At 47.4% G+C, this 24653-nt stretch overlaps 1 protein-coding gene across 1 annotated transcript in view; it reads left to right on the top strand.

The window, feature by feature from the left end:
• Positions 1-1112: 1112 nt before the first annotated feature.
• The window catches only part of LOC139756084 (TOG array regulator of axonemal microtubules protein 1), a 269423-nt gene continuing 245882 nt past the window's right edge, over positions 1113-24653 (top strand). The window contains 2 exon segments of the mRNA XM_071675112.1: positions 1113-1507; positions 22097-23616. Of these exon segments, the coding sequence (XP_071531213.1) occupies positions 22360-23616 (1257 nt within the window). The 5' untranslated portion in view covers positions 1113-1507; positions 22097-22359.

Below are 24653 nucleotides of genomic sequence, written 5' to 3'. Positions count from 1 at the left end.
CATATAAGCATCGAGAAACCAGACTAACTAATCAACAACACTGACATTTTTTACTATTGCCCGAGGCAACACCCACAAGGACCACTGGTGTGTCACAGGAAACACTATGTGTTGTTGGGATACCTACCTCGGGGGAATCCGAGGCAGGTCCAAGAGCTGTTGGTATGGCAACAAGTCCGGCGCAGTAAAGTGGCGCTGCTCCTGATACCTGAAGGGAGAGTTGTACGTAGGGAACGAAAGACCTCAGTCAATTTATATACCTCTACATCCGCCTGAGGTCAACGTCGAAAGAACTGTCATGAAGCAGTACAGGCGTCCATCGGGTTACTCATTCTACCGCAACGGGGGGAGGGTAGATAGTGCATTCCCCCCTGGGGAGGAATGTAGGGAGGGATCCTATGGTAACTGTTCTCTCGAGCGATCGATGGTCCGGATGCCTCACGATAGCCCATCCCGGGGGCGGTTGGTTGGTAGGGGTGAGGTGGATCCACGGTGAGCGAGGTGGCTGGAGGTGTTGAGGTCCCTAACACTCGAGGAAAGTCTGTGCAGGCTAGTAGCAGTTACAGGGGTATTGGTACGCGGTCTTCCGTTTAGATTTCTTTAATATTGAATGTTATAGTTTTCAGTGTTTGCACGTTTAGCTGGTCCTTTACGATACCCAAAATATCTTGGGAACATTATGTCTGGTGTCTTAGGTGCTGAGATGGTATATACGAAGCCAGAAGGTGAAGAGAGTGAATTATTTCCAGTGATGGTGTCCATCATCCAGAAGTAGTTCGAATATCAGAATTCAATTAGTGAAATTAAACGTTACGCAACTGTTAAGTGTTAAACCTGTAAAGTTTTATCATCAGCTTATCTCTAGAACAAGGAGGGAATGTTAAGCGGAGGCTGAGGATACAGCCTAAAAAAAAAAAAAAGAAAAAACAGGCGGGAAGACGGAGATGGATGGACGATAAGCTGTGTTGGAAGTGGTATGTGGTGAAACATGACCCCAGCGGCGGGCAGCAGCAGCAGGAGAGACGCACACGGCCGTGATTGTCGGGGCAGCAGCCGAGCGGACGGTGATCGATGCCTGGAGGTAGTGTGGAGGCCTGAGCGGTGTGACCCATCAGTCGCTGGCTACCACTGCTCGATTCCTGCCGGGCCCTGCTCAGCAACACGCTGCTGCCAATCCCTTGCATCTCTCTCTCTCTCTCTCTTTCGTCTCGAGCTGACTTTAGACTGAAAACAACCAACACGACTGTACTGTCGTTGACCCAGACCTAAGTGTGGTCGGAGTTCGTTGGAACTGTGGTGTAACCGATCATGACACGAATGCCATAAAGCTACCAGTGCAGAAGGCCGCGTGCATGAGTTTAGGAGGTGCAGTGGCTTTCGGCGAGAGGACTGCAAATACGGTGACATTCAAAACGCGAGTGAAGTGTTCGAGTTGACTAGCATGTTGTGAGCTTGCCGTCCATTTGTCCCGCGGGCATCGAGATGTATATTTCATCATTCCGCTGAGGTAAGGCAAACCTTTGTTCTCTCGACTTGCAAATACGTAGGTGAAGCACAACTGTCGGTCTTAGGTTAACCTGGTTGCATTCAGTATGGATTCTTGGTTCCTCGAAGCCATGAAAGCAGAGCAGGCGAACTGCGGAATGTATTACAGCGCACCATTCATAAATATTTAGTGATTTTACTTATGAAATAGCAAAAGTGTTTGCCTCATTGTTCTGGTGTCACTGATCGGCCAAACGGCCGTGTGTAACGTAACAATTAAGTGTATAAAATGAAAACTGCTTTTTAGTATAACTGCAATGTGATGAGGGTCATCATACCACCTTTCCCTGTGGGCGGACCGTCGTGCCCTCATTGGAAGCCATATCTAAATGAAGGAATATTAATCTTAACTGATAAGCACCTTGTTATACTTAGATTTTTTTTAAGCCAAATTTTGCAAAAGCATATAACATCATATGTTTGCCATCAGGAGGAGAATAATTGAAGATCTGTACGAAGAGAAAAGACTAACTTTTGACCTACAGCGGGGAAATATAGGATTGAATTGATGCAAAGTTGATCATATAATGTGAGTAATGACAGGAAAGGAATAATTATTGGGAGAGGTTGTATAGTTCTGTCTGCATCCTCGAGAGAAGTCATCTTTCCCTCACGACGAAAAACAGCAAGTGTAATGAGCGTTTTATGAAGTTTTGGTTCAGACTGATAATAAAGTGTTGCCCAAAAATTAGGATGGCTACACGTAAAAACTATGTGGAACACAAGAAATGGCAAAGTGTGGACGTTTGTTTATGGTACATTTAGAAAAGTGGTTGCAATGAGTTTTAGTAACAAATAAAACAAGGGAAACGCTCATATTTCTTCGTTCCGGTAAATTCAAAATTGTTAACACCTGTAGTTTCAATGTGGAAGTGAGTGAGCTGTATGAGCTGGCTTAAGGAAAGTTGCTTGAAGTGGAGCAGACTAGACGGATGAGTGAGGAAGGTTGAGGTGGTCTCTTAAGAGTTCAGATATTGTCATTATCTGCAGAAAACGTGAATAAGTTAAGCGAAAATGAAAGACGATCAAAGATATGAGTGATAAAGTTTTCTAATGTGGGTTGGACGTGCAGGTTTGTAAGTAATGTCAACACGTGTGAGCGACGGAAGAATGAGTTGAGAGACAGCAAGAGGCGTCTTGTTTTATTTGGCTGAGACGACAGGAGACGGTCTTTCAAAAATTTCCTATAGATATTAATGTTTCAAATTGCGGTGAGAGTCCAGGGTAAAGATTTGGAGAATAAAGAAAGAATGAAGCAGTAACCATCTTAAAGCTCAACAAAGATATATTCTCTGAGTAAAGATAAAAGAAATACATGATGTCAAGGCTGCATGAAGGAGATAAACGGAGGAAAAATATTCAAACCAGAAGAAAATACAACTGTTTATGTATGAAGCCTAACGTACCTTCCCTATCCTTCCCTTGCACTTATTCTTTCCTCTGCCGCTTTACCTTCCTTCAAATCATACCATATACAATAAACATTTCTAATGATTTACTACATCTCTGCGATTATTCTAATGCTTTGAGACCTTCGAAAGTGAAAATTTACGTATATGTACGTAACTCTTTCTTGTCTAAAAGCGTAATGATTTCTTTCATCTAGCAAAATACCTTGATGATAGCTATCAACTGCATCATGCCAAATATCATAAAGCTATTTTCATTCGATAACGTTCAACAAACTCAGACTGAAACCGTATCTTTACAAAGGCTGTATATTTACAGTTTTACGAGAATTTGACAGATATTAATTATAAAATTTGACATCCAGATAGCTCAAAAAAGTGCCAAATTTGTAGTGTATCTTTACGTACTTGTTTTTGAGCTTTTTATCGTTATCTTCGCGAGTTCGTATACCACCTCCCCCATCAACCAAACCCTCGATACACGCGTACCTTTATCAACCCAACCGTCTTTACCAGTTTCCATCATCATCTGTCCCTCCCCAGTCCTTTTGCCATCGCCTCTGATCTACTAATTAACAATTCATTTGGAATGGCCGAGATGATTCATCAGTGCACTGACCTGCTACGAAACTTGTCATGCCGCCAACACCGATAAAATGTAGTGATCTTATCGATTCAAGATACCTTTTAAAGAAATTTAGATTTTGATTATACTGTGACATTATAGTCTCAGGATAAATATACACATATAATAGCAGACATTGTTACTGGTGATATGTTGATACACGTGTGCATGCCTTTTCGTGACTGCAGGATGTGTTTTGTTTGCTTATTGTTAAGATTTTGCTGAAAGAATATTGTTTCAACTGACAGTGTCGGTATTAGATAGGATGTAACTATTTTCGCGGCCTTATTTCTTGACTGACCATAAAATGAAATTGTTTCTTGCTAAAATTGCAGGTTCTAATGGCAGAAATGTTTCGAGTTACCGTCAGTGCAGAAACATGACCTAAATAAAACATCCCGACATTTGAAAACCCGGGCCAAGCCTAGCCTTTGAGTTAGTTTGAAAGGATGTTGAAAACCCGAGTCCACCTATCCCATGAAATAGTGAAAATCAAGGAAACTGAGAACCCGAGCCAACTTTCATACAGAAATGTAGAACGTAAATTACATATCCCCCAAACTAAGGGGTTTCTTCCCCCTGTGTGCCCAATGCCTTCCACCAGATCTGTGGTCCCGAGGATGGGGTCACCACTTTATTCCGAGACATTATAGGAAGGACAGAGAACAGGACTGATATAATCCGTGAGGTTATCTGTAGTCTCGGGTCTTATTTGTAATAAGAATAGAAGAGTAAAGCAAAATCGTAGATCGGAAGCATCGTATGTCCCAAGCATCTATATTCCGAAAACCCCCCACAATAAACGGTACTAAATAGCTTAAAACTGGGAAGCATGCAAACAGGTTACTTATTAATCTTTGCCCACTTAGTACCTTATTTTTTTTTTTGTTTTGTTTTGTTTTCTGGAATAGGGATGCTTCGGTATATTGTGTGACCCCAGTTTGCGGAAGAACGATGCTTCGGAGTATATCCCTGGCATCAAACAACTGCACTTGAGTTAAGGTCTGTTCGAAGACGACTAGGCTGCCGCCGTTTTTCGTTATTCGTTATCAGAATTCAACTAACTTGGAGATAAACATCGATAATTATAAAAGTATCCCTTGGTGTAAAGAAAAAGAAAGTTAAAGTAAAATATTAGAAAGAATGTGATCTGCCGGGTCACATCGGCATAGGGATGTTTCTTCCTGGCAGGTCACATTATGGCAGTGGTATCTTTACCAGACATGATATTACCTTTGGGGTCATTGTACCGAACGGGTCACAATTGTTCTGAGGTCATTCGACTAGGCAAGGTCATGCTGCTCTTGCGGTCTCTCCACCATGCAGACCACATTGCTTAGGGGGGTCTTTTTTCAGCAGGGCGGACATATTTGCCTTAGGAGTCATTATATCCGGGAGGCAAACACTATCTTAGGGTAAAAAGACTGTGCCAAATTATTTTCAGGTAAGCGTCACTGTGGGAGTTGAAATCATGCTGCTCCATCCCCTTTTAGTCGCCTTCTATGATAGGGGATAGGGGAGAAAGAATACTTCCCACGTATTCCCTGTGTGTCGTAGAAGGCGACTAAAAGGGAAGGGAGCGGGGGGCTGGAAATCCTCCCCTCTCGTTTTTTTATTTTTTTTTTTTTAATTTTCCAAAAGAAGGAACAGAGAAGAGGGCCAGGTGAGGATATTCCCTCAAAGGCCCAGTCCTCTGTTCTTAACGCTACCTCGCTATCGCGGGAAATAGCGAATAGTATGAAAATATATATATATATATATATATATATATATATATATATATATATATATATATATATATATATATATATATATAACTTTAAACACGTGCGTGAATTTTTCTAGACAATGCTGTTGATTTAGCTGGATAAAAACTGGTAATTCTAACCCGGACTTTTTCCAAGGAATGAATGATTCTACGTCGCATAATTATCTAATTATATATATATATATATATATATATATATATATATATATATATATATATATATATATATATATATATATATAAATGATTTTATCATAGGAGCGAGGGAAAGTGTGTGGAAAGTGAGCGAAAGTGGGTGAAACAAAGCGAAATGAAATAATATAATTTGGACGGTTTTATTTCTATGACTAGAGTTACTTCGAAAGAATTTGTTGTACGTACGATAAATTTAGATTTATAAAATGAAAATGTGGAAGCTTAACCTTACTCAAATGAGGTTAACCAGATGTATGTAAGCGATAATAGACAATCTTACCATTTTTCCCTCATTCCTTATAAAGAAATAATATCGTTGGTCGAAGTTTACTTTCTTCACATCATGTTAGCGTTCCCAGTGTGATGTATATTGTAGCAGTACTGCAAACATTTTACCCCAGTGTGTTTAAACAGTCCATAATAGATCAGCCGCGGGTCCGCTCAGAAACACACGAACCACTTCTGGTCATCGGGTGATGAACGGTTGCAGGTGTGGTCTGCCGTGAGTGCGAGCTGTAGTTCAACACAGCAGTCAACAGATTTATTCTAGAGTCGACGAAAAACATATTGCGGCCTGTAAGCCGACTGTAGAATGATGAAAAACGTATATACAGGCCATGTTCGCCTGCTACTACTGTAGCGCACCTTGGAAATATGATGTATGGGGTGAGAAAGTTTGGTATTTCGGTGTGTTACTGTATATTCCCCTGCTGGTCCATCCATGGGTCAGGTTAAGGGCGAGGCTCATGCTGTCTCCCTCTAGTGTATACAAGTCAGAAGGCTAAAACGTATATACAGGCCATGTTCGCCTACTGCTGTAGCGCAGCTTGGAAGTATGATGTATGGGGTGAGAAAGTTTGGTATTTCGGTGTGTTACTGTATATTCCCTTGCTGGTCCGTCCATGGGTCAGGTTAAGGGCGAGGCTCATGCTCTCTCCCGCTAGTGTGGAGGAGTCATTAGACTAGATATGGGACGATTTGGACTTTTGAGTTGTATCGTCCAGTTTCTGTCTAGCAGGGGTCACTGACACAGGCCTGTCGTGAACTGTACAAGCACCACTTCTGTAGGAGTGTTGTAAATAGTATTAGCAGTTGTACTTTTTTGTGCTTATGTGACGAGTTTTGAATTGTTAACCCATATCTGCTGATGACCATCAGGTCCATCATGAATACATAAAGTTTGTCACAGATTTCACCTCTGATTTAAATAACATCCCAGCAGCTTCTAACAGGTTTCTAACAGAATCTTCGACCGCCTGATGGTCCGGCCTCTAGCTATATACCACATCTTGCTTTTACATATATATATATATATATATATATATATATATATATATATATATATATATATATATATATATATATATATATTGCTCAATGAATGGCGCAAGGGCCACGGAAGACGTACGAAATTTGAAGCTAAAAAGAAAAAAAAGATGAATGCCTGTAATAGGTTAGGTTAGTTTGTAATTTCCTTTGTGCGTATTATTACTACACCTAGCGGCAACTATACTATATTAAAAAAAAAAAAGCCTAGCTGTAAAGTCTACCGCATAGCCACAAAAGCCTAACACATAAAAGAAGAAAATGCCTAGCCAAGGGAAAAAAGAAAGCCTAGCAGAAATTTCGTCGCGTTTTGCGAACTTAGTCCACTTTGCTTACGTTTTAGTTCGATCTGTTGTAGGGAGACCAGTAAGAAATGTAAGAGAAATGGTCAGCTGCGTGTAATGTAATAATATAAGAATGACTATTTTCGTTTTCTCTTTGCCAACATGGCCAAAGGCATCCCTTGATAATAAAAAATCTAAAAAATACTCATATCAAATTATATCTTGGCATCTCAAGATTTTCAAATTTACTACAGAACCTTTGGCATACATACATGTAATGTAGATATTAGATTATTATTTTTTTTTTTCACATACCACCACCGATTTAAGTTCATACTTGATCGCCGTTCCGCGCGTCATGAGGAGCGCCAGGAACAGACGAAGAAAGGCCGCATTAGCTTTCATCCATTCTCTTGCTGTCATTTGTAATGCACCGAAGCCATAGCTCCCAACCCAGAACCAGACCCCCACAGAACTTCCAAGGCTTACCCCAGGCGCTTCACATACTCTGGTTCAGTCCACTGATAGCACGTCGACCCCAGTATACCATATTGTTCCTATTCACGCCTTTGACTCCTGCATGTTCAGGCCCCAGTCACTCAAAATCTTATTAATTCCATTCCTTCCTCTCTAATTTGGTCTCCCTGTTGTCCTTGTTCCCTCCACTTCTGACACATACAGTCCTGGCAGAAAAAAAAAAAAAAAAATTGGGCGTGATAGAGCCCGCGCCAGTATTTTTCGCCCGTGTGTATCATACCTCCCCAAAACGAATGACGAAAAATGCTGGGGCAGCTCATGGATGTTGTTGGGAGAATTGCACCCTTGAGGAGGGAGGAAGGAACCCCAGGGTAGCAACAGGTGGGGGGTCAGTCTACCTGGAGCTATTGTGGTGGGTGGATTTTTTTTTTTTTGTCTTGTCCTCCTGACATCCGCTTTTCTTTTTTTTTTTCCTCTATCCACGTGTGCTCTTTGGTGGGTTTGTGTTGCAATACCTAGTCCTAAGGACTTGTCTAAAGAGGATATTGCTGCTATCGTAGCCTTGTACAAGGTAGGGAAATGTAATCAAGAAATAGCTGACACTACAAGGCTGGCACAACGAAGGGTGCGAAGATGGACGACGCGCTTCGTTGGCGGGGCTACGCTGCACCGACATTCCTACCCAGGAGAAACGACCTGGATGGGCCTCGTATCACTTACCAACACACCCTGAAGATTTCCTAACGTCAGGGAGACAAGAATCCACGTATTTCAGCACGGCAGTTAAAAGGAATACAAGAAACCGCTTCTGTTGTGTGATGATTTACCCGACTTTTGAGAAGACTGGTTGTGCACTATTTTTTTTAAGCAAGATGGTGTACTGTGCCACATTGCTTAATTCATACGTGACTGGTTTGCATTTGTGGTGTGACATACATTCAGGACTGGCCAGGTAACTCCCCAGACTTTAATAACCCTATTGAGAACTTGTGGTTGATTATAAAGTCACAGTTGTGTGGGCGGGATGCATCCTTACGATGTGTGAAGAAATAGATATACAGTATTCCGCCTGAGCGTTGCAGGAGCCCAAAAGAAGTGAATCCTGGGGCAGAAAGTTAAAGAAATTGACTTGTTAATGTTTTACGAAAGCGCGTCTCAGGTGACAAAGACCTGGTGGTGGTAGACATTTGGTAAGGCCCAACGAAAAGGTGGGAGTTAGCTGGCGGCATCATCAGCAGACTATCATGGGACGTTGTGTTTATGATAGACGATGTCGGTACTGTAACGTGTCAAGGATCTTGTCAAGCAGACCATCTTTACAGAACCTTGTTCCCTTACCCTTAATTCATAGCGGTATACCTGGTTGAAATCCTCACTGAATTTCAGGAGCGAATTGGCAGCTATAATTATGCAAAGTAAAAAATAAACACTTTCCGTGCGGGTTGTTGGATAAAGCGATATTCGCATTGCTTGGCTTAACCTGAACCTGAGCTGAGTAGAGCAACAAAACAGAGCAGTGTAATGTCTGCTGAGTAATGACAGAGTGGGAACGCCTCGTCGCTGAGGGAAGGTAGCCGTGGCATATGACATATATTCCGTTGCTCAAATTCACATACTGCCGTGGTCTGTTGAAGGCAAACCTTGACTTTCTTTTTTTCTTTCGTTTAGATTGCAGGAAAAGTTACTGACTTCTGTATATATTCATAACAGGTTGGCAGAAGTAAAGAGCTGTGGTCGAAACTTGCAGACTGTTTACGTCATAGGAGACGATAGTTACCAAATGTCGTTGGTGGGAAATATAGCCAGAAGATTGCAAAGAATCAGGCAGATCCATTTCGGGTAAATTTTACGCATGATCGCCCGGACCGTATGCGATACGATGCGATGCGACTAAAAAAAAATGTCACATCGGGGATATCTGAACATCGCCTCAACAGGAAGCCTAACTAGTTTTTATAATTTTTGTGCCATCCTCTGGACTCCGTCACACGATGTACACAAACTAGCGTGTTGTTCATTCTTGTGGTCTGGATTGTTGATGTATTCAGTATCGTACAAAATGATCGACAGAATCGTGCACAATTGAAACACTATGATCGATTTACTTAGTAACAGAATTTATGCAGTGGAGTGGTCCACTTGGTTAGCTCCTCAGAATGCCACACATGTTCACCCTGCACCATCTCCTCACTCTGATGAAATTTGGAAAAAATGTTATACTACTGTCTTTCTTGTCAAGATGGCTCAGCATGGGATATTCCCATTTATATCTAATGTTTCACAGAACCGGTTGAAATCGACCAGGCTTGCAGTACGGTCTACCACTGCAGCGTGTGAGGAACACCTCTCATTACTTCGCTAAGATATTGGTACATGGTTTTGCCACACTTTGCCCCTGGCAGTTACCATCCACAGAATGAAATGCCTCCCAGGTGGGTAGCTGGTAGAACACAGGTCTTCCACTGTGGGTTCGTGAGTGCAGATCGTGAAGTGGGTACGAGTTCTATTTCCAGTATGTCCAAAGATTTAAGTGAGGGTATGAGGCTTTTCGCCGACTCATAATAGCAAATGCCATGATCATAGTTGGTTGATGGTGGCTGGGCGAGGCTTCTCCCATGATTTGAATTTAGGGTGAGTCCTGAATTTGTAGAATGGGACAATGATCTTGGGAAGGCAAGGTTGGGGTTCGGAATGCGGCTATACATGGAGAATGGCAGGGACTTACCTAGTGCTTTGAGGTCTGACAAGAGCTGTGGTCATTGTTAGAATCTATTCAGGTGATGGTGTCTTGGGCAAGAAATTGCGACATTTGAGAACGAAGCTGCGACCAGCGTGGTGTGATGGCAGGACCTCAGGCATATTTCTCTAACGATCATAACAAAACCCTAAGGGGCTGTCACAGCCAAGGCTCGCGTTCGTCGTGCTCAAGGGATGAAACTCTGGTATTGGGAACCCTTTAGCAATGTTCGGAACATAAGCTAACTGTTGTGTGTATTTTCAGTCGGATGTCAGTTGATATGTCTTGCACTGTTAGAAATTTCGATGTTTGTACAGAAGAGAGCAAGGAAATATGGACATAAATCACTTTAGGATTTAGCTGATTTTTTGAGAACCTCCCTAACCCACAGAATGCTACGGAATATAATAAGTTATCTAATAAATCAAATATAGCGAGATTTTCGTATTGAAGTGACCCGGTCCAAATTTCGACCGGCTCTGTACATCTGGCTAGTTAAAACTGCTAACTCTGCTATGGACTCCATTGGGGGCGCATAGGTTCGAATTCTGGTTGTAGCAGTCTGTCCACGGTCAACCTAGCTGTTCATCCACCCCTAGGGGTTGGTCGATAAAATGGGTACCTGGCTCAGGCTATATATATATATATATATATATATATATATATATATATATATATATATATATATATATATATATATATATCGTTAATGGGATGGCCTTGAAAAGTGGTCATGGTCCCTTCCACTTCGATCGGTTTTTCTTCCACAGATGTTTACGTTTAATAATGCCAGGGTAAGTTAGGGGAAAGGGGAAGATTTAGGGTAGGTTAACGTACGTGGGTCAGGTAAGTTTAGATTAAGTTAAGCCAGGTTAGGTCAGTTTAGGGAGTAGTATAGGTTAAGCTAAGTTAGGGTATGCTAGGCTAACTTCGCTAGGCTTGGCCAGCGATGGAAGAGTAGGCTAGCTCTTACCTCCAGGTGCGCCATTCGTTTATTCTCCAGATTGTTGCCGTGTGCAACACAGGTAACACACACTATCCATTGCCTAACTTAATATCCCGTAACACCTCACGCTGTTAGTGTAGTGGTTGAGAATACCGCTGACTTGAGTGTACACACGTCATGTGTTACGTGAACGCTGACGGCGGAAGACAAAAAAAAACAAAAAACAAAAAGCAAAACCCCATATCATAAATGTTTGAAACTATGAACGCTTTTACTTCAGAATTTTTTATTCATTTTTTCCCAGGAACTGACACTTTTTATAATGACTTGTGTACAGTATGTTGTTACGTGTCCACTTTACACGTGTGTATGTGTAACCTACACTTGACGGTATGAATATGTCATTGTCCTCGCCGTTCACAGAACTGTGTACTGCCTGCGCGCGCCACTTTCGTTGGTCGTCCAGCTGAAACTCACGTAGACATGACTTTTGATTGATTGATTTATTTTCTTCTTCTCCATCTGAGGGAAGTCTGGCTTTGTAGGAGCTAAACGTTGTGGTATACGTGAGCAGGTTCGTTATTAAAAGGTTGTCAGGTTCGTTATTAAAAGGTTGTCAGGTTCGTTATTAAAAGATTGTCAGGTTCGTTATTAAAAGGTTGTCTGGTTCGTTATTAAAAGGTTGTCAGGTTCGTTATTAAAAGGTTGTCAGGTTCGTTATTAAAAGGTTGTCAGGTTCGTTATTAAAAGGTTGTCAGGTTCGTTATTAAAAGGTTGTCAGGTTCGTTATTAAAAGGTTGTCAGGGTTCGATATTAAAAGGTTGTCAGGTTCGTTATTAAAGGTTGTCAGGTTCGCTATTAAAAGGTTGTCAGGGTTCGATATTAAAAGGTTGTCAGGTTCGTTATTAAAAGGTTGTCAGGTTCGTTATTAAAAGGTTGTCAGGTTCGTTATTAAAAGGTTGTCAGGTTCGTTATTAAAAGGTTGTCAGGTTCGCTATTAAAAGGTTGTCAGGGTTCGATATTAAAAGGTTGTCAGGTTCGTTATTAAAAGGTTGTCAGGTTCGTTATTAAAAGGTTGTCAGGTTCGTTATTAAAAGGTTGTCAGGTTCGTTATTAAAAGGTTGTCAGGTTCGTTATTAAAAGGTTGTCAGGTTCGTTATTAAAAGGTTATCAGGTTCGTTATTAAAAGGTTGTGACATGTGGTTCCCTGGCAGGAGGTGATTGCAATCTGGCGATTAACCCACAAGCATGACGTCACGACCCTTGTGCGCCACGATCCGCCTTTGGATACGACGATACGATCTTACAGCATACCGATGCGGCCCTTGAGCACGACGATACGGCCCTTGAGCACGACGATATGGCCCTTGAACACGGAAGATACGCCCTTGAGCACGACGATGCGGCCCTTGAACACGACGATACGGCCCTTGAGCACGACGATACGGCCTTTGAGCACGACGATACGGCCCTTGAACACGACGATACGGCCCTTGAGCACGACGATGCGACCCTTGAGCACGACGATGCGGCCCTTGAGCACGACGATATGGCCCTTGAACACGACGATACGGCCCTTGGAGTAAGCTCCAAGTAGGTAGAGAGAGAGAGAGAGAGAGAGAGAGAGAGAGAGAGAGAGAGAGAGAGAGAGAGAGAGAGAGAGAGAGCACAGAACATAATTAATCCTGCCAAGGAGAAGGAAGGCGATCACGTGTGTGTGTGTGTGTGTGTGTGTGTGTGTGTGCGACGGCCTCTCGTAACACACTTCCGGTCGACCGTGAGTGGCCTGGTAACTCCCTCACCCCCTCACTTCCCCCCACATCCCCCCACTTTAACGACATTCATAGATTCCACGCGTCACCCAACCCATCCATCCCCCCCTCCCCCACTCACTGACCCATTCATCCACCGCTCACTCATCACTATGCTCATCCATGCTGATCGTCACAACAACCCACACCACCCCCTCCCCTCCTTACTCACAACCATGCTCACATGTCAACTGTGATCAGTCATCTCCTCCCCTCGCCCCCCCATATCATCGATTCATTCATCCACTTCAGTCTCCTTGCACTCCGTTCATCCACTGAAGTCATCCACTTCCCTTCTCAGCAGCAGTACGCTGATGGATGTAGTGGATGAGTGGGCAGGCGAGTATGGCTTGAGTACACTGGGTGAGGAAGGGAGTCATCCGTTAAGGGATGAGTCAGGATGGGTGCAGGTGAGTCTCGTGGATGATGATGATGATGGTGAGTAAGCCAGGTGAATGGGTACGGAGCGTCGGTGAGTGAGCAGGGGAAGTGGTTGAGTGCTGAGCCGTCCCTCATCCATGGTCGCCACTCAGCCATTCCTCTGCCTCAGGTCATCCATGTTCCCTGCCCATCCACTCCTGTCTCAGTCGTCCATGTTGGATGCTACTCAGCCACTCGTCTGCTTCACTCACCCATACTCACTACTCAGCCATTACTCTTGCCTCCCTCCTCATTCGTACTCACGAGCCAGCCACCCATGTACATATCGCTATTCGTCATGTCACCGTCACATCACGTCACGTCACCGTCACATTACGTCACGTCACCGTCACATCACGTCACGTCACCGTCACATCACGTCACGTCACCGTCACATCACCTCACGTCACAGTCACATCACGTCACCTCACCACGTCACCTCACCGTCACATCACGTCACCGTCACATCACCTCACGTTACCGTTACATCACCTCACGTCACCATCACATCACCTCACGTCACAGTCACATCACGTCACCGTCACCGTCACATCACGTCACCGTCACTTCACCTCATGGCACCGTCACGTCACCGTCACGTCACCTCACGTCACCGTCACTTCACCTCACGTCACCATCATATCACCTCACGTCACCGTCACATCACCTCACGTCACCGTCACATCACCTCACGTCACCGTCACATCACATCACCTCACCGTCACATGACCTCACGTCACAGTCACGTCACCGTCACATAATATCACCTTCACATCACGTCACCTCACCGTCACATCACCTCACCTTACCGTCACCGGTCCGTCAAAATTTCTTACATGTCATCGAGTAGCGATCTGAAAGCGCAGTACACACCCTTCGCTCTAATGTGACCTTGTCCCTCTCCCTTCCATTAATGAGGTTATCATCACTAGCATAAGAATGTCCATGTAAACAACACCATCAAACAGTTGTCATTAGCTTCGTTCGTGAGGAAGAGTGTGAGGTGTGGGGCCTCATCCCACTGTTCCCTCCCTGTGAGGAAGAGTGAGGTGTGGGGCCTCATCCCACTGTTCCCTCCCTGTGAGGAAGAGTGAGGTGTGGGGCCTCATCCCATTGTTTCCCTCCCTGTGAGGAAGAGTGAGGTGTGGGGCCTCATCCCATTGTTTCCCTCCCTGTGAGGAAGAGTGAGGTGTGGGGCCTCATGCCATTGTTTCCCTCCCTGTGAGGAAGAGTGAGGTGAGGCTAATTGAGGCTAATTTATTACACAAACACACACACACACACACACACACACACACACACACACACACACACACACACACACACACTGACAGAGGCTGATTATAAACACATCCCCAACTTCAGTGGTTCTCTTATTCTCAGCCTTTCCTTACTGTCGTACTTTATGAACATGTTCAACCTCCTCTGTGTATCGGCCGTGGCCATGTTCAGCCTCCCCTGTGTATCGGCCGTGGTCATGTTCAACCTCCCCTGTGTATCGGCCGTGGTCATGTTCAACCTCCCCTGTGTATCGGTCGTGGTCTCACTGGCTGACTGACCACCTCCCAGTTGTCTGTCTGACTCAGGTTCCCCAGCTCCCGTGTGAGGCAGTGCTGTGTGTGTGTGTGTGTGTGTGTGTGTGTGTGTGTGTGTGTGGAGGGCGAGGTTGTACTCACCTCTTGTGGATGTGTGAGGCTTGTTATCACGTCTGCCCTTGTGCTCCTCGTTATCACGTCTGCCCTTGTGCTCCTCGTCTTCCACAGGGCGTCACCTTGTGGGTAGTGGGGAACTTGGAGTTTATGTAGTGTTATGGATAAGAATTGTCGTATTATAATTCTGGGGAATGACAGAGGCTGGTGCATCCATCTGGGGAGAGACAGAGGCTGGTGGATCCATCTGGGGAGAGACAGAGGCTGGTGGATCCATCTGGGGAGAGACAGAGGCTGGTGCATCCATCTGGGGAGTGACAGAGGCTGGTGGATCCATCTGGGGAGAGACAGAGGCTGGTGCATCCATCTGGGGAGAGACAGAGGCTGGTGGATCCATCTGGGGAGAGACAGAGGCTGGTGCATCCATCTGGGGAGTGACAGAGGCTGGTGGATCCATCTGGGGAGAGACAGAGGCTGGTGCATCCATCTGGGGAGAGACAGAGGCTGGTGGATCCATCTGGGGGGCGACAGAGGCTGGTGGATCCACCTGGGGAGGGACAGAGGCTGGCGGATCCATCTAGGGAGCGACAGAGGCTGGCGGATCCATCTGGGGAGCGACAGAGGCTGGTGGATCCATCTGGGGAGTGACAGAGGCTGGTGCATCCATCTGGGGAGAGACAGAGGCTGGTGGATCATCTGGGGGGCGACAGAGGCTGGTGGATCCACCTGGGGAGGGACAGAGGCTGGCGGATCCATCTGGGGAGCGACAGAGGCTGGCGGATCCATCTGGGGAGCGACAGAGGCTGGTGGATCCATCTGGGGAGTGACAGAGGCTGGCGGATCCATCTGGGGAGTGACAGAGGCTGGCGGATCCATCTGGGGAGTGACAGAGGCTGGTGGATCCATCTGGGGAGCGACAGAGGCTGGTGGATCCATCTGGGGAGTGACAGAGGCTGGTGGATCCATCTGGGGAGCGACAGAGGCTGGTGGATCCACCTGGGGAGCGACAGAGGCTGGTGGATCCATCTGGGGAGCGACGGAGGCTGGTGGATCCATCTGGGGAGCGACGGAGGCTGGTGGATCCACCTGGGGAGCGACGGAGGCTGGTGGATCCATCTGGGGAGCGACAGAGGCTGGTGGATCCATCTGGGGAGCGACAGAGGCTGGTGGATCCATCTGGGGAGCGACAGAGGCTGGTGAATCCATCTGGGGAGCGACGGAGGCTGGTGGATCCATCTGGGGAGCGACGGAGGCTGGTGGATCCACCTGGGGAGCGACGGAGGCTGGTGGACTCAGAGCTAATAATGCAGCTTCGTCCAGAACCATTGATCTGGACGGTCCGGAGTCGTATCGTATTACATCGACCTTTAAATATCACTCGGTCACACACGAATGTCACCATTAATAAGTTGGCGTCTTTTTTTTTTCTCTCTCTCTCTCTTTCTTTACTGTTACACGTGTGTTACAGCCCCGTATCTACCATTGCTCCCCGCCATAACCCATTACCGTTTTGTGACCCATGGAAGGGCGAAGAGATAATTTCTTGAACCTCCCCTTTATGTACCGTGAACCGTGCGTTGGTGAACCTCCCTTTTATGTACCGTGAACTGTGCGTTCGTGAACCTCCCCTTTATGTACCATGAACCGTGCGTTCGTGAACCTCCCCTTCATGTACCATGAACCGTGCGTTCGTGAACCCTTCTTCATGTACCATGAACCGTGCGTTCGTGAACCCTTCTTCATGTACCATGAACCGTGCGTTCGTGAACCTCCCCTTCATGTACCATGAACCGTGCGTTCGTGAACCCTTCTTCATGTACCATGAACCGTGAGTTCGTGAACCCCCCCCCCCCACTTCGTGTACCATGTGACCCTTGCGTTCGTATGTCTATTTCATCGGTATGGAACCACGTTGGCGTGGATATGGCGGCGTGGGTATGGCGGCGCGGATATGGCGGCGTGGGTATGGCGGCGTGGATATGGCGGCGTGGGTATGGCGGCGTGGGTATGGCGGCGTGGATATGGCGGCGTGGGTATGGCGGCGCGGATATGGCGGCGTGGGTATGGCGGCGTGGGTATGGCGGCGTGGATATGGCGGCGTGGGTATGGCGGCGCGGATATGGCGGCGTGGGTATGGCGGCGTGGGTATGGCGGCGTGGATATGGCGGCGTGGGTATGGCGGCGCGGATATGGCGGCGTGGGTATGGCGGCGTGGGTATGGCGGCGTGGATATGGCGGCGTGGGTATGGCGGCGTGGGTATGGCGGCGTGGGTATGGCGGCGCGGATATGGCGGCGTGGATATGGCGGCGTGGGTATGGCGGCGCGGATATGGCGGCGTGGGTATGGCGGCGTGGTGTCATCAGATGGCTTCATTGCTGTCTGCAACTCGACATGCAGAGCGGAGTTGTAACTTGACAACTGTCACTTATATTTTTTTCCTCCGTGTGCCGAAAAGTGATTCATATCCGCTGGTGGCAGTTGGTGTGGTGAGCGACAGGTGGTCGTGTTGGTAACCTGGATGGTGGCAGTTGGTGTGGTGAGCGACAGAGGGTCGTGTTGGCAACCTGGTTGGTGGCAGGTATGGCGCGCGCGTGCGTGTGCGGGAGGATATGTTGTTTTAGCGGTGCTGTTCGATGCTGTGTGTGTTGAGGTCCCGGGTTGGGATTCTCACAGTACCGTCTTGTTTAGGTGTCTCATGGGTGGTACGTGCAGGTGTGCTGGTACTGACCATGTCCCGGTACCAGGGAGAATGAGTGATGTCAGGTACCAGGGAGAATGAGTGATGTCAGGTACCAGGGAGAATGAGTGATGTCAGGTACCAGGGAGAATGAGTGATGTCAGGTACCAGGGAGAATGAGTGATGTCCCGGTACCAGGGAGAATGAGTGATGTCAGGTACCAGGGAGAACGAGTGATGTCAAGTACCAGGGAGAACGAGTGATGTCAGGTACCAGGGAGAATGAGTGATGTCAGGTACCAGGGAGAATGAGTGATGTCAGGTACCAGGGAGAATGAGTGATGTCAGGTACCAGGGAGAACGAGTGATGTCAGGTACCAGGGAGAATGAGTGATGTCAGGTACCAGGGAGAACGAGTGATGTCAGGTACCAGGGAGAATGAGTGATGTCAGGTACCAGGGAGAATGAGTGATGTCCCGGTACCAGGGAGAATGAGTGATGTCAGGTACCAGGGAGAATGAGTGATGTCAGGTACCAGGGAGAATGAGTGATGTCAGGTACTAGGGAGAACGAGTGATGTCAGCTGTTACTCTGCCGTCCCGGATGATGTCCAGGTGGGCGGGAGGGATTCTTATGTGTGGATGTGCAAAAGTTGTGGACTTGAATCCATTTTCCCCCTTCAGACGTGAATCCTCTTTTCAAACATCTCTGCTTCAACTGGCTGTTATATTTCTTTCTTGTATCTGACCTGATGATGTGATTATGACACGAAAGTGCACTTGGGAACCTAACGCGTTTCATTTTCCCGTGGACTCGTAGGAATATATATATATATATATATATATATATATATATATATATATATATATATATATATATATATATATATATATATATATATATATATATCTTTTTTCTTTCTTTCAAACTATTCGCCATTTCCCGCATTAGCGAGGTAGCGTTAAGAACAGAGGACTGGGCCTTTGAGGGAATACCCTCACCTGGCCCAATTCTCTTTTCCTTCTTTTGGAAAATTGAAAAAAAAAAAAAAAAAAAAAAAAAAACCGAGAGGGGAGGATTTCCAGCCCCCCGCTCCCTCCCCTTTTAGTCGCCTTCTACGACACGCAGGGAATACGTGGGAAGTATTCTGACGAGACCAGATGTAATAGATAGGTATCGTGAAAGAGTGTCTGGTGGATCCTGATGAACAAAAGCCAATATCCTCAGTCAGTCACACGGGAAAAATGACGTCATGTGGAGTCAGGAACAGTGGGTTCGATGACATCATCATCATCCGGGGTCTGCTCCAGACCGTGTCTCATCCCTTTCCTCTCCATGTCTCAGTTGTGGCCCGGCCTTTTTTTGATGTGGACTTTGTTCCGTGGCTGGTGCTTCCGGCGTACGACCTGCGACCCTTGGGTTTCAAGATCCTTTGGTCTTTTTAACCTGTCCCTTTGGAGTCGTGACGAAGGCTGGGGCATTATAACAGAAGAGTATTCCGTCGTGCTCAAGGGTTCGTGGCCAAGGGGTCGTACCGTCGTGGTCAAGGGTCGTACCGTCGTGGTCAAGGATCGTACCGTCGTGGTCAAGGGTCGTACCGTCGTGGTCAAGGGTCGTACCGTCGTGGTCAATGGTCGTACCGTCGTGCTCAAGGGTCGTACCATCGTAGTCAAGCGTGGTACCGTCGTGCTCAAGGGTCGTACCTTCGCGCTCGAGTCTCAGTGTCGTGCTCAAGGGTCGTACCGTCGTACACAAGGGTCATACCGTCATGCTCAAGTGCCGTATCGTCTTTATCAAGGGTCGCGCCGTCGTGCACAAGGGTCGCACCGTCGTGCGCAAGGGTCGTACTGTCTTTACCAATGGTCTCGCCGTCGTGCACAAGGGTCGTACCGTCGTGCTCAAGTGCCGCACTGTCTTTATCAAGGGTCGTACCGTCGCGCTCAGGTGGTCGTCGTACCGTTATCGTCCCGTCCTAGTTCGTACCGGAGGTCCGACAGCCCACGTCTCCGAACTCGTCCACATACAGAGATGAACCCATAGACCACAACACACTTGGTAACGAGTCCTCCTCCTCCTTCCATAGACGTTGGAAGGGGTCAGAACACACACACCCCGCTGCTGCTGCTCCTCCGCTCCTCCTCCTCCTCCGCTCCTCCGCCCCTACATTATCGGAGCATTGACCTTCTGCAGGTCACTCGGGGGGTAGGGACCAGATGCGAGGAGGTGAGGGAGGGATGCTGGTTGTGGGAGTGGGATCTGGGTGGTGTGGGTCGTGCGCCTCAGCCAGCTCAGAGAACTGCAACTTTTGTGTGTGTGTGTGTGTGTGTGTGTGTGTGTGTGTGTGTGTGTGTGTGTGTCTGCCAGCCGCTGGTAAATATTTTAGACCAGGATAATGTCACGGTACTTATTGCGGCCCCTGCATTGTGTGTGTGTGTGTGTGTGTGTGTGTGTGTGTGTTACTACAAACTCCCTCGTGCTGGGAGAATGTCAGGCCAACCAGTACGTGGGAGGGACTGATAACAGAAGACCTGATGGTCTCTGACGAGGTTATCTGCCGGAGGACAGTAATAAGGTACTACGTACTCTCTCTCTCTCTCTCTCTCTCTCTCTCTCTCTCTCTCTCTCTCTCTCTCTCTCTCTCTCTCTCTCTCTCTCTCTCTCTTTCTCTCTTTCTCTCTCTCTCTCTCTCTCTCTCTTTCTGTTCCCACGTATTCCCTGCGTGTCGTAGAAGGCGACTAAAAGGGGAAGGGAGCGGGAGGCTGGAAATCCTCCCCTTCCGCTTTTTATTTTCCAAAAAGAAGGAACAGAGAAGGGAGCCCAGTGAGGATAATCCCTCTAAGGCTCAGTCCTCTCTTCCTGACGCTACCTCGCTAACGCGGGAAATGGCGAATATGTATGAAAGGAAAAAAAAAAATATATAATCACATGCTTCATTTGCTTTACCGTTTCCCGGGTAGCGTCAGGACCTGCGGAGAACTGTCCGTCCACATTCTCGTGTTTCTGTTCTTCAGCCGTCATGCATGATGCACGGAGACCAGAGGCCATCCCCTGTGTACAGCCAAGCCCTACACACACACACACACACACACACACACACACGCACACACACCTTCCCATGGTGTCCCATTGATTGCTCCATATGCCCGCTCACACAGCACGTCGCCCCCCTGTATGTATATATATATATATACTCGCAAGGTTGTCATTCTTTACGTGATCAGAGAAGAGCAACAAAACTAAGTCCGTCGCTCAGAAATACGCATTAAGAAAAAAAGAGAAAAACTCGGAGGCGTAAAATATTTCTCTATGAGTTTGAAAAACGAGAAATTTCCCTCACGTTTGGATATTCATCGTCCAGATGTAACGGTGCGAAGTTAAAAGGTTTGATGTGGCAGCCACGGAGCCATAGGGTTTTGAACTGCGATGTTGGAGAACATTGGCATATATGACCACGAGATATATTCAGTGCAAAGACTCACACAGTCTTCAGCTCGAGGTTAGACAAAACTGTATTGACATGGATTGTTGTGGGACAATAGGGATGTGTCAAGTAGGGAAAAAAGCAAATTTAAAGTTATACTGGCATGTGATTTTTTTCCCCCGGCTCAGATATAATCCTCCCAGAGAAGCCAACCACTGTTACAGTACGAAACTTTTTCCGATCACACTTTCCAATGGCACTTCCGTGACAGTATACCCTCTCCTGACCAGGGCTTTTATTTTTGCATCTGTTGTGGCGGAGGGAGTGGTGGGTGGGTAGTTGTGTTCTGCTTTACGATCCTGCTTCTACTAGTGATGAAATTATGACCATAGGTAACTTCGTCGAGCACTACTAGGTCTCCTGTTACCCTGTCCTTCCCAGTATAGGTCTCATGTTACCTGTCCTTCCCAGTACAGGTCTCCTGTTACCCTGTCCTTTCCAGTACAGGTCTCCTGTTACCCTGTCCTTTCCAGTACAGTCTCCTACCTCTCCTTCCCAGTACAGGTTTCCTGTTACCTGTCCTTCCCAGTACAGGTCTCCTGTTACCTGTCCTTCCCAGTACAGGTCTCCTGTTACCCTGTCCTTTCCAGTACAGGTCTCCTGTTACCCTGTCCTTTCCAGTACAGTCTCCTACCTCTCCTTCCCAGTACAGGTCTCCTACCTCTCCTTCCCAGTACACCATTTAGCAGCTTTGCTTGCTGACCCCCGCTGATGTCCTTGGTTACCCAGTGTTTGTCGTGTTGCAGGACGAGGATGGGCCAGGAGCTGAGTGGGGAGGAGGACGACTCGGGAGACGACACTGACGAGGTCCACGCCTCCGCCACACCTTGAACCCCGTCACCCACCCCCACGCCAGGCCACGCCGCGCCACGCCACGCTCACCTCATCCTTGGCGGGGGGCATCTGGCTATCCTCGAGGTGTACCATCCGTGTCCAGCGGAACTCTTCCATATTTTAAGTGTCATTAATCAAGGTCTTTTTTTTTTTTTAAAGTGTATCGTCAGCCAAGATGGCTACTTTTGAAAACATCCAGCGGCCCAGTGACGTTTTGGACGTCACCCCGCCGTCGGCTCTGGTGAGACAGGCCTTCACCAAGACGACTCCGTCAGTGTCTGCCAACTCTGTGTATGCTGCGGGCGTGCTGAGCAGACCCAGCGGCGTGACCGCCCCCATAGCGAAGAGGCACTCAGATTCCCACATCACTGGGTCCTCCAGACCCTCTCCCCAACCCTCAAGTCACTCGCTACGCTCCAAGGACTCCCCCTCCCCAGACTCTGTCAGTTCGCCGCCCCCACCAGAGGCCCTGTCCAATGGCCCGCTATCGAACTATATAAATTCGTTGAGGGCCGTGTCCAGGAACAGTCTTTACGACGAGAGCTCCTTTCCGGACGAAGACATAAGAAGCCGACTGTCCAGCGACTCTCGCACGCCCGATCCTCTCCAAAGGCGGGGCAGCACAGATACGCCCGGTAACTCCAGTCTTCCAAATGATAAGACCCAGTTTATCATTGCCCTTAAGGAGGAGCTCAAGAAACACAACACCATCCCGGACAACTTCAACAAGCTGGGCTTCTTCGAGGAGCTGTACAAACTGTTGGCGGACGACGTGTGGGAGATACGCAACGAGGCCACGCTCCTCATCCTCGACCTGCTTCCATACCTCAAGGCTGACCTGGACAGCTGTATGTCCATCGTTCTTCCAAACCTCATACCCAACTTGGGCGACAGCAGAGCCAGGCTCCAGAAGTCGAGCGTTCGGCTCCTCAGCGCCTACTGCTTCGTCAGTAAAGACAAGGAGGGCTTCGTGGACGACCTGGTTACCTACGGCGTCAACCACAAGAACACGAGAGTCAGCAAGTTGGCGACGCTGAATGTGATTCACCTCCTCAAGCAGGACTTGTCCAACGTCGACCTCTCGTCCTTGGCCCAGGCCCTGTATAGGAAGGTGTACGACGCCGAGGTCAAGCCGGCGGCCATCCCCACCCTCAGGGAACTACGTAGCCTCGTTGGCGAGGCCAAGTTTTACAGCTACATGAGCCACATCAGTTCTGGTTCGCGGGAGAGACTGGACGAGTTCTTAGAGGCCGCCGAGCCGCGAGCCGCTGGAAAGCAGAGTGACGATGAAGGCAAAGACGACGACGAAGACGTGGTCGTCCACAGTCGGGAAGAGCTGGCGATGGGCTCTGCTGGGGAAGGACGAGGCAGCGCGCCAGGGATGGAGTACGGCATAGTGGACAGCAGCATCATGGAGAAAATACGGCACCAGGTGAGTACCCAGCGCCCCTGTCTCAGTCCCTCACTTGCTGATGGGGTCTATGTCCAGCCACTGCACACACTGTATAGGGGGACTTTATGTCACCATCCTTTGCATATGTCTATTTGTTGACACGTTCTCGTCGGCACGATAACGCAAGAACAGTGTGTGACACACTTCAGACTTAACACACACACAGTTACACGATAGGCCCCACCCCACCCCTTATGTGCGTGACGAAGTGATTAGATAGATTTTTGGGGGGCGGTGACTTACATAAATTTGCATACAGATAAACATTTTCTTTGTACTTACTGTCACTCGAGAGTGCTGAAATGGTGGGAAGGTCAGATTTCTAACATGTAAGACACAGGCAGACATCGTGGCCATGCACTGTTGTACATTAGTCTTTTCCATTCACCTCAACTCGCGGAGGGGCATTGAACACCGCAGGTGTCTCATGTCTTCAGTTTAGTTTTTTGTTCTTAAGCACCGAAATAAGGATCTTGCGATTCTCCGACTTGTACACATGTAAACTCGGACTTATCTACGTTTGATGATTTAAGGTTTACCCAAGGCTCTCTCTCTCTCTCTCTCTGTGTACGTGGCAGGTGTTGAACAACTGGTCATAATATATAGCGCCAAGAACAGACGCAGAAAGTGCTGCTGTATTCGCTCACATCCATCCTGTATCTGTCATGCGCAAAGCACTGAAACTACAGCCCCTTTATTCACAACCAGGGCCCCCACAGACACTACCTTGGTTCCCCCGGCAGCTTCACGTGCCCTGCCTGGTTCAGTCCATTGACGACAAACACGTCGACCCCTGTATGCCGCATCGCTCCAGTTCACTCTATCCAATGCACGCCTTTCAATCCATGTTCAGGCCTCGATTGCTCAAAGTCTTTTTCACTCCATCCTTCCGTCTCCAGTTTCGTCTTCCCCTTTTCTTTCTACCCAGCACTACCGATACATTTAACCTCTTTGTCAGTCTCTCCTCACTCATTTTCTCCATGTGTCCAAACCATTTCAGCTCACCTTCCACGGAT

Source organism: Panulirus ornatus, chromosome 20 (genome assembly GCF_036320965.1).
Source record: "Panulirus ornatus isolate Po-2019 chromosome 20, ASM3632096v1, whole genome shotgun sequence".
NCBI lineage: Eukaryota > Metazoa > Arthropoda > Malacostraca > Decapoda > Palinuridae > Panulirus > Panulirus ornatus.
The sequence above is the reverse complement of the archived record's forward strand: the minus strand, read 5'-3'. Positions and strand labels throughout refer to the sequence as shown.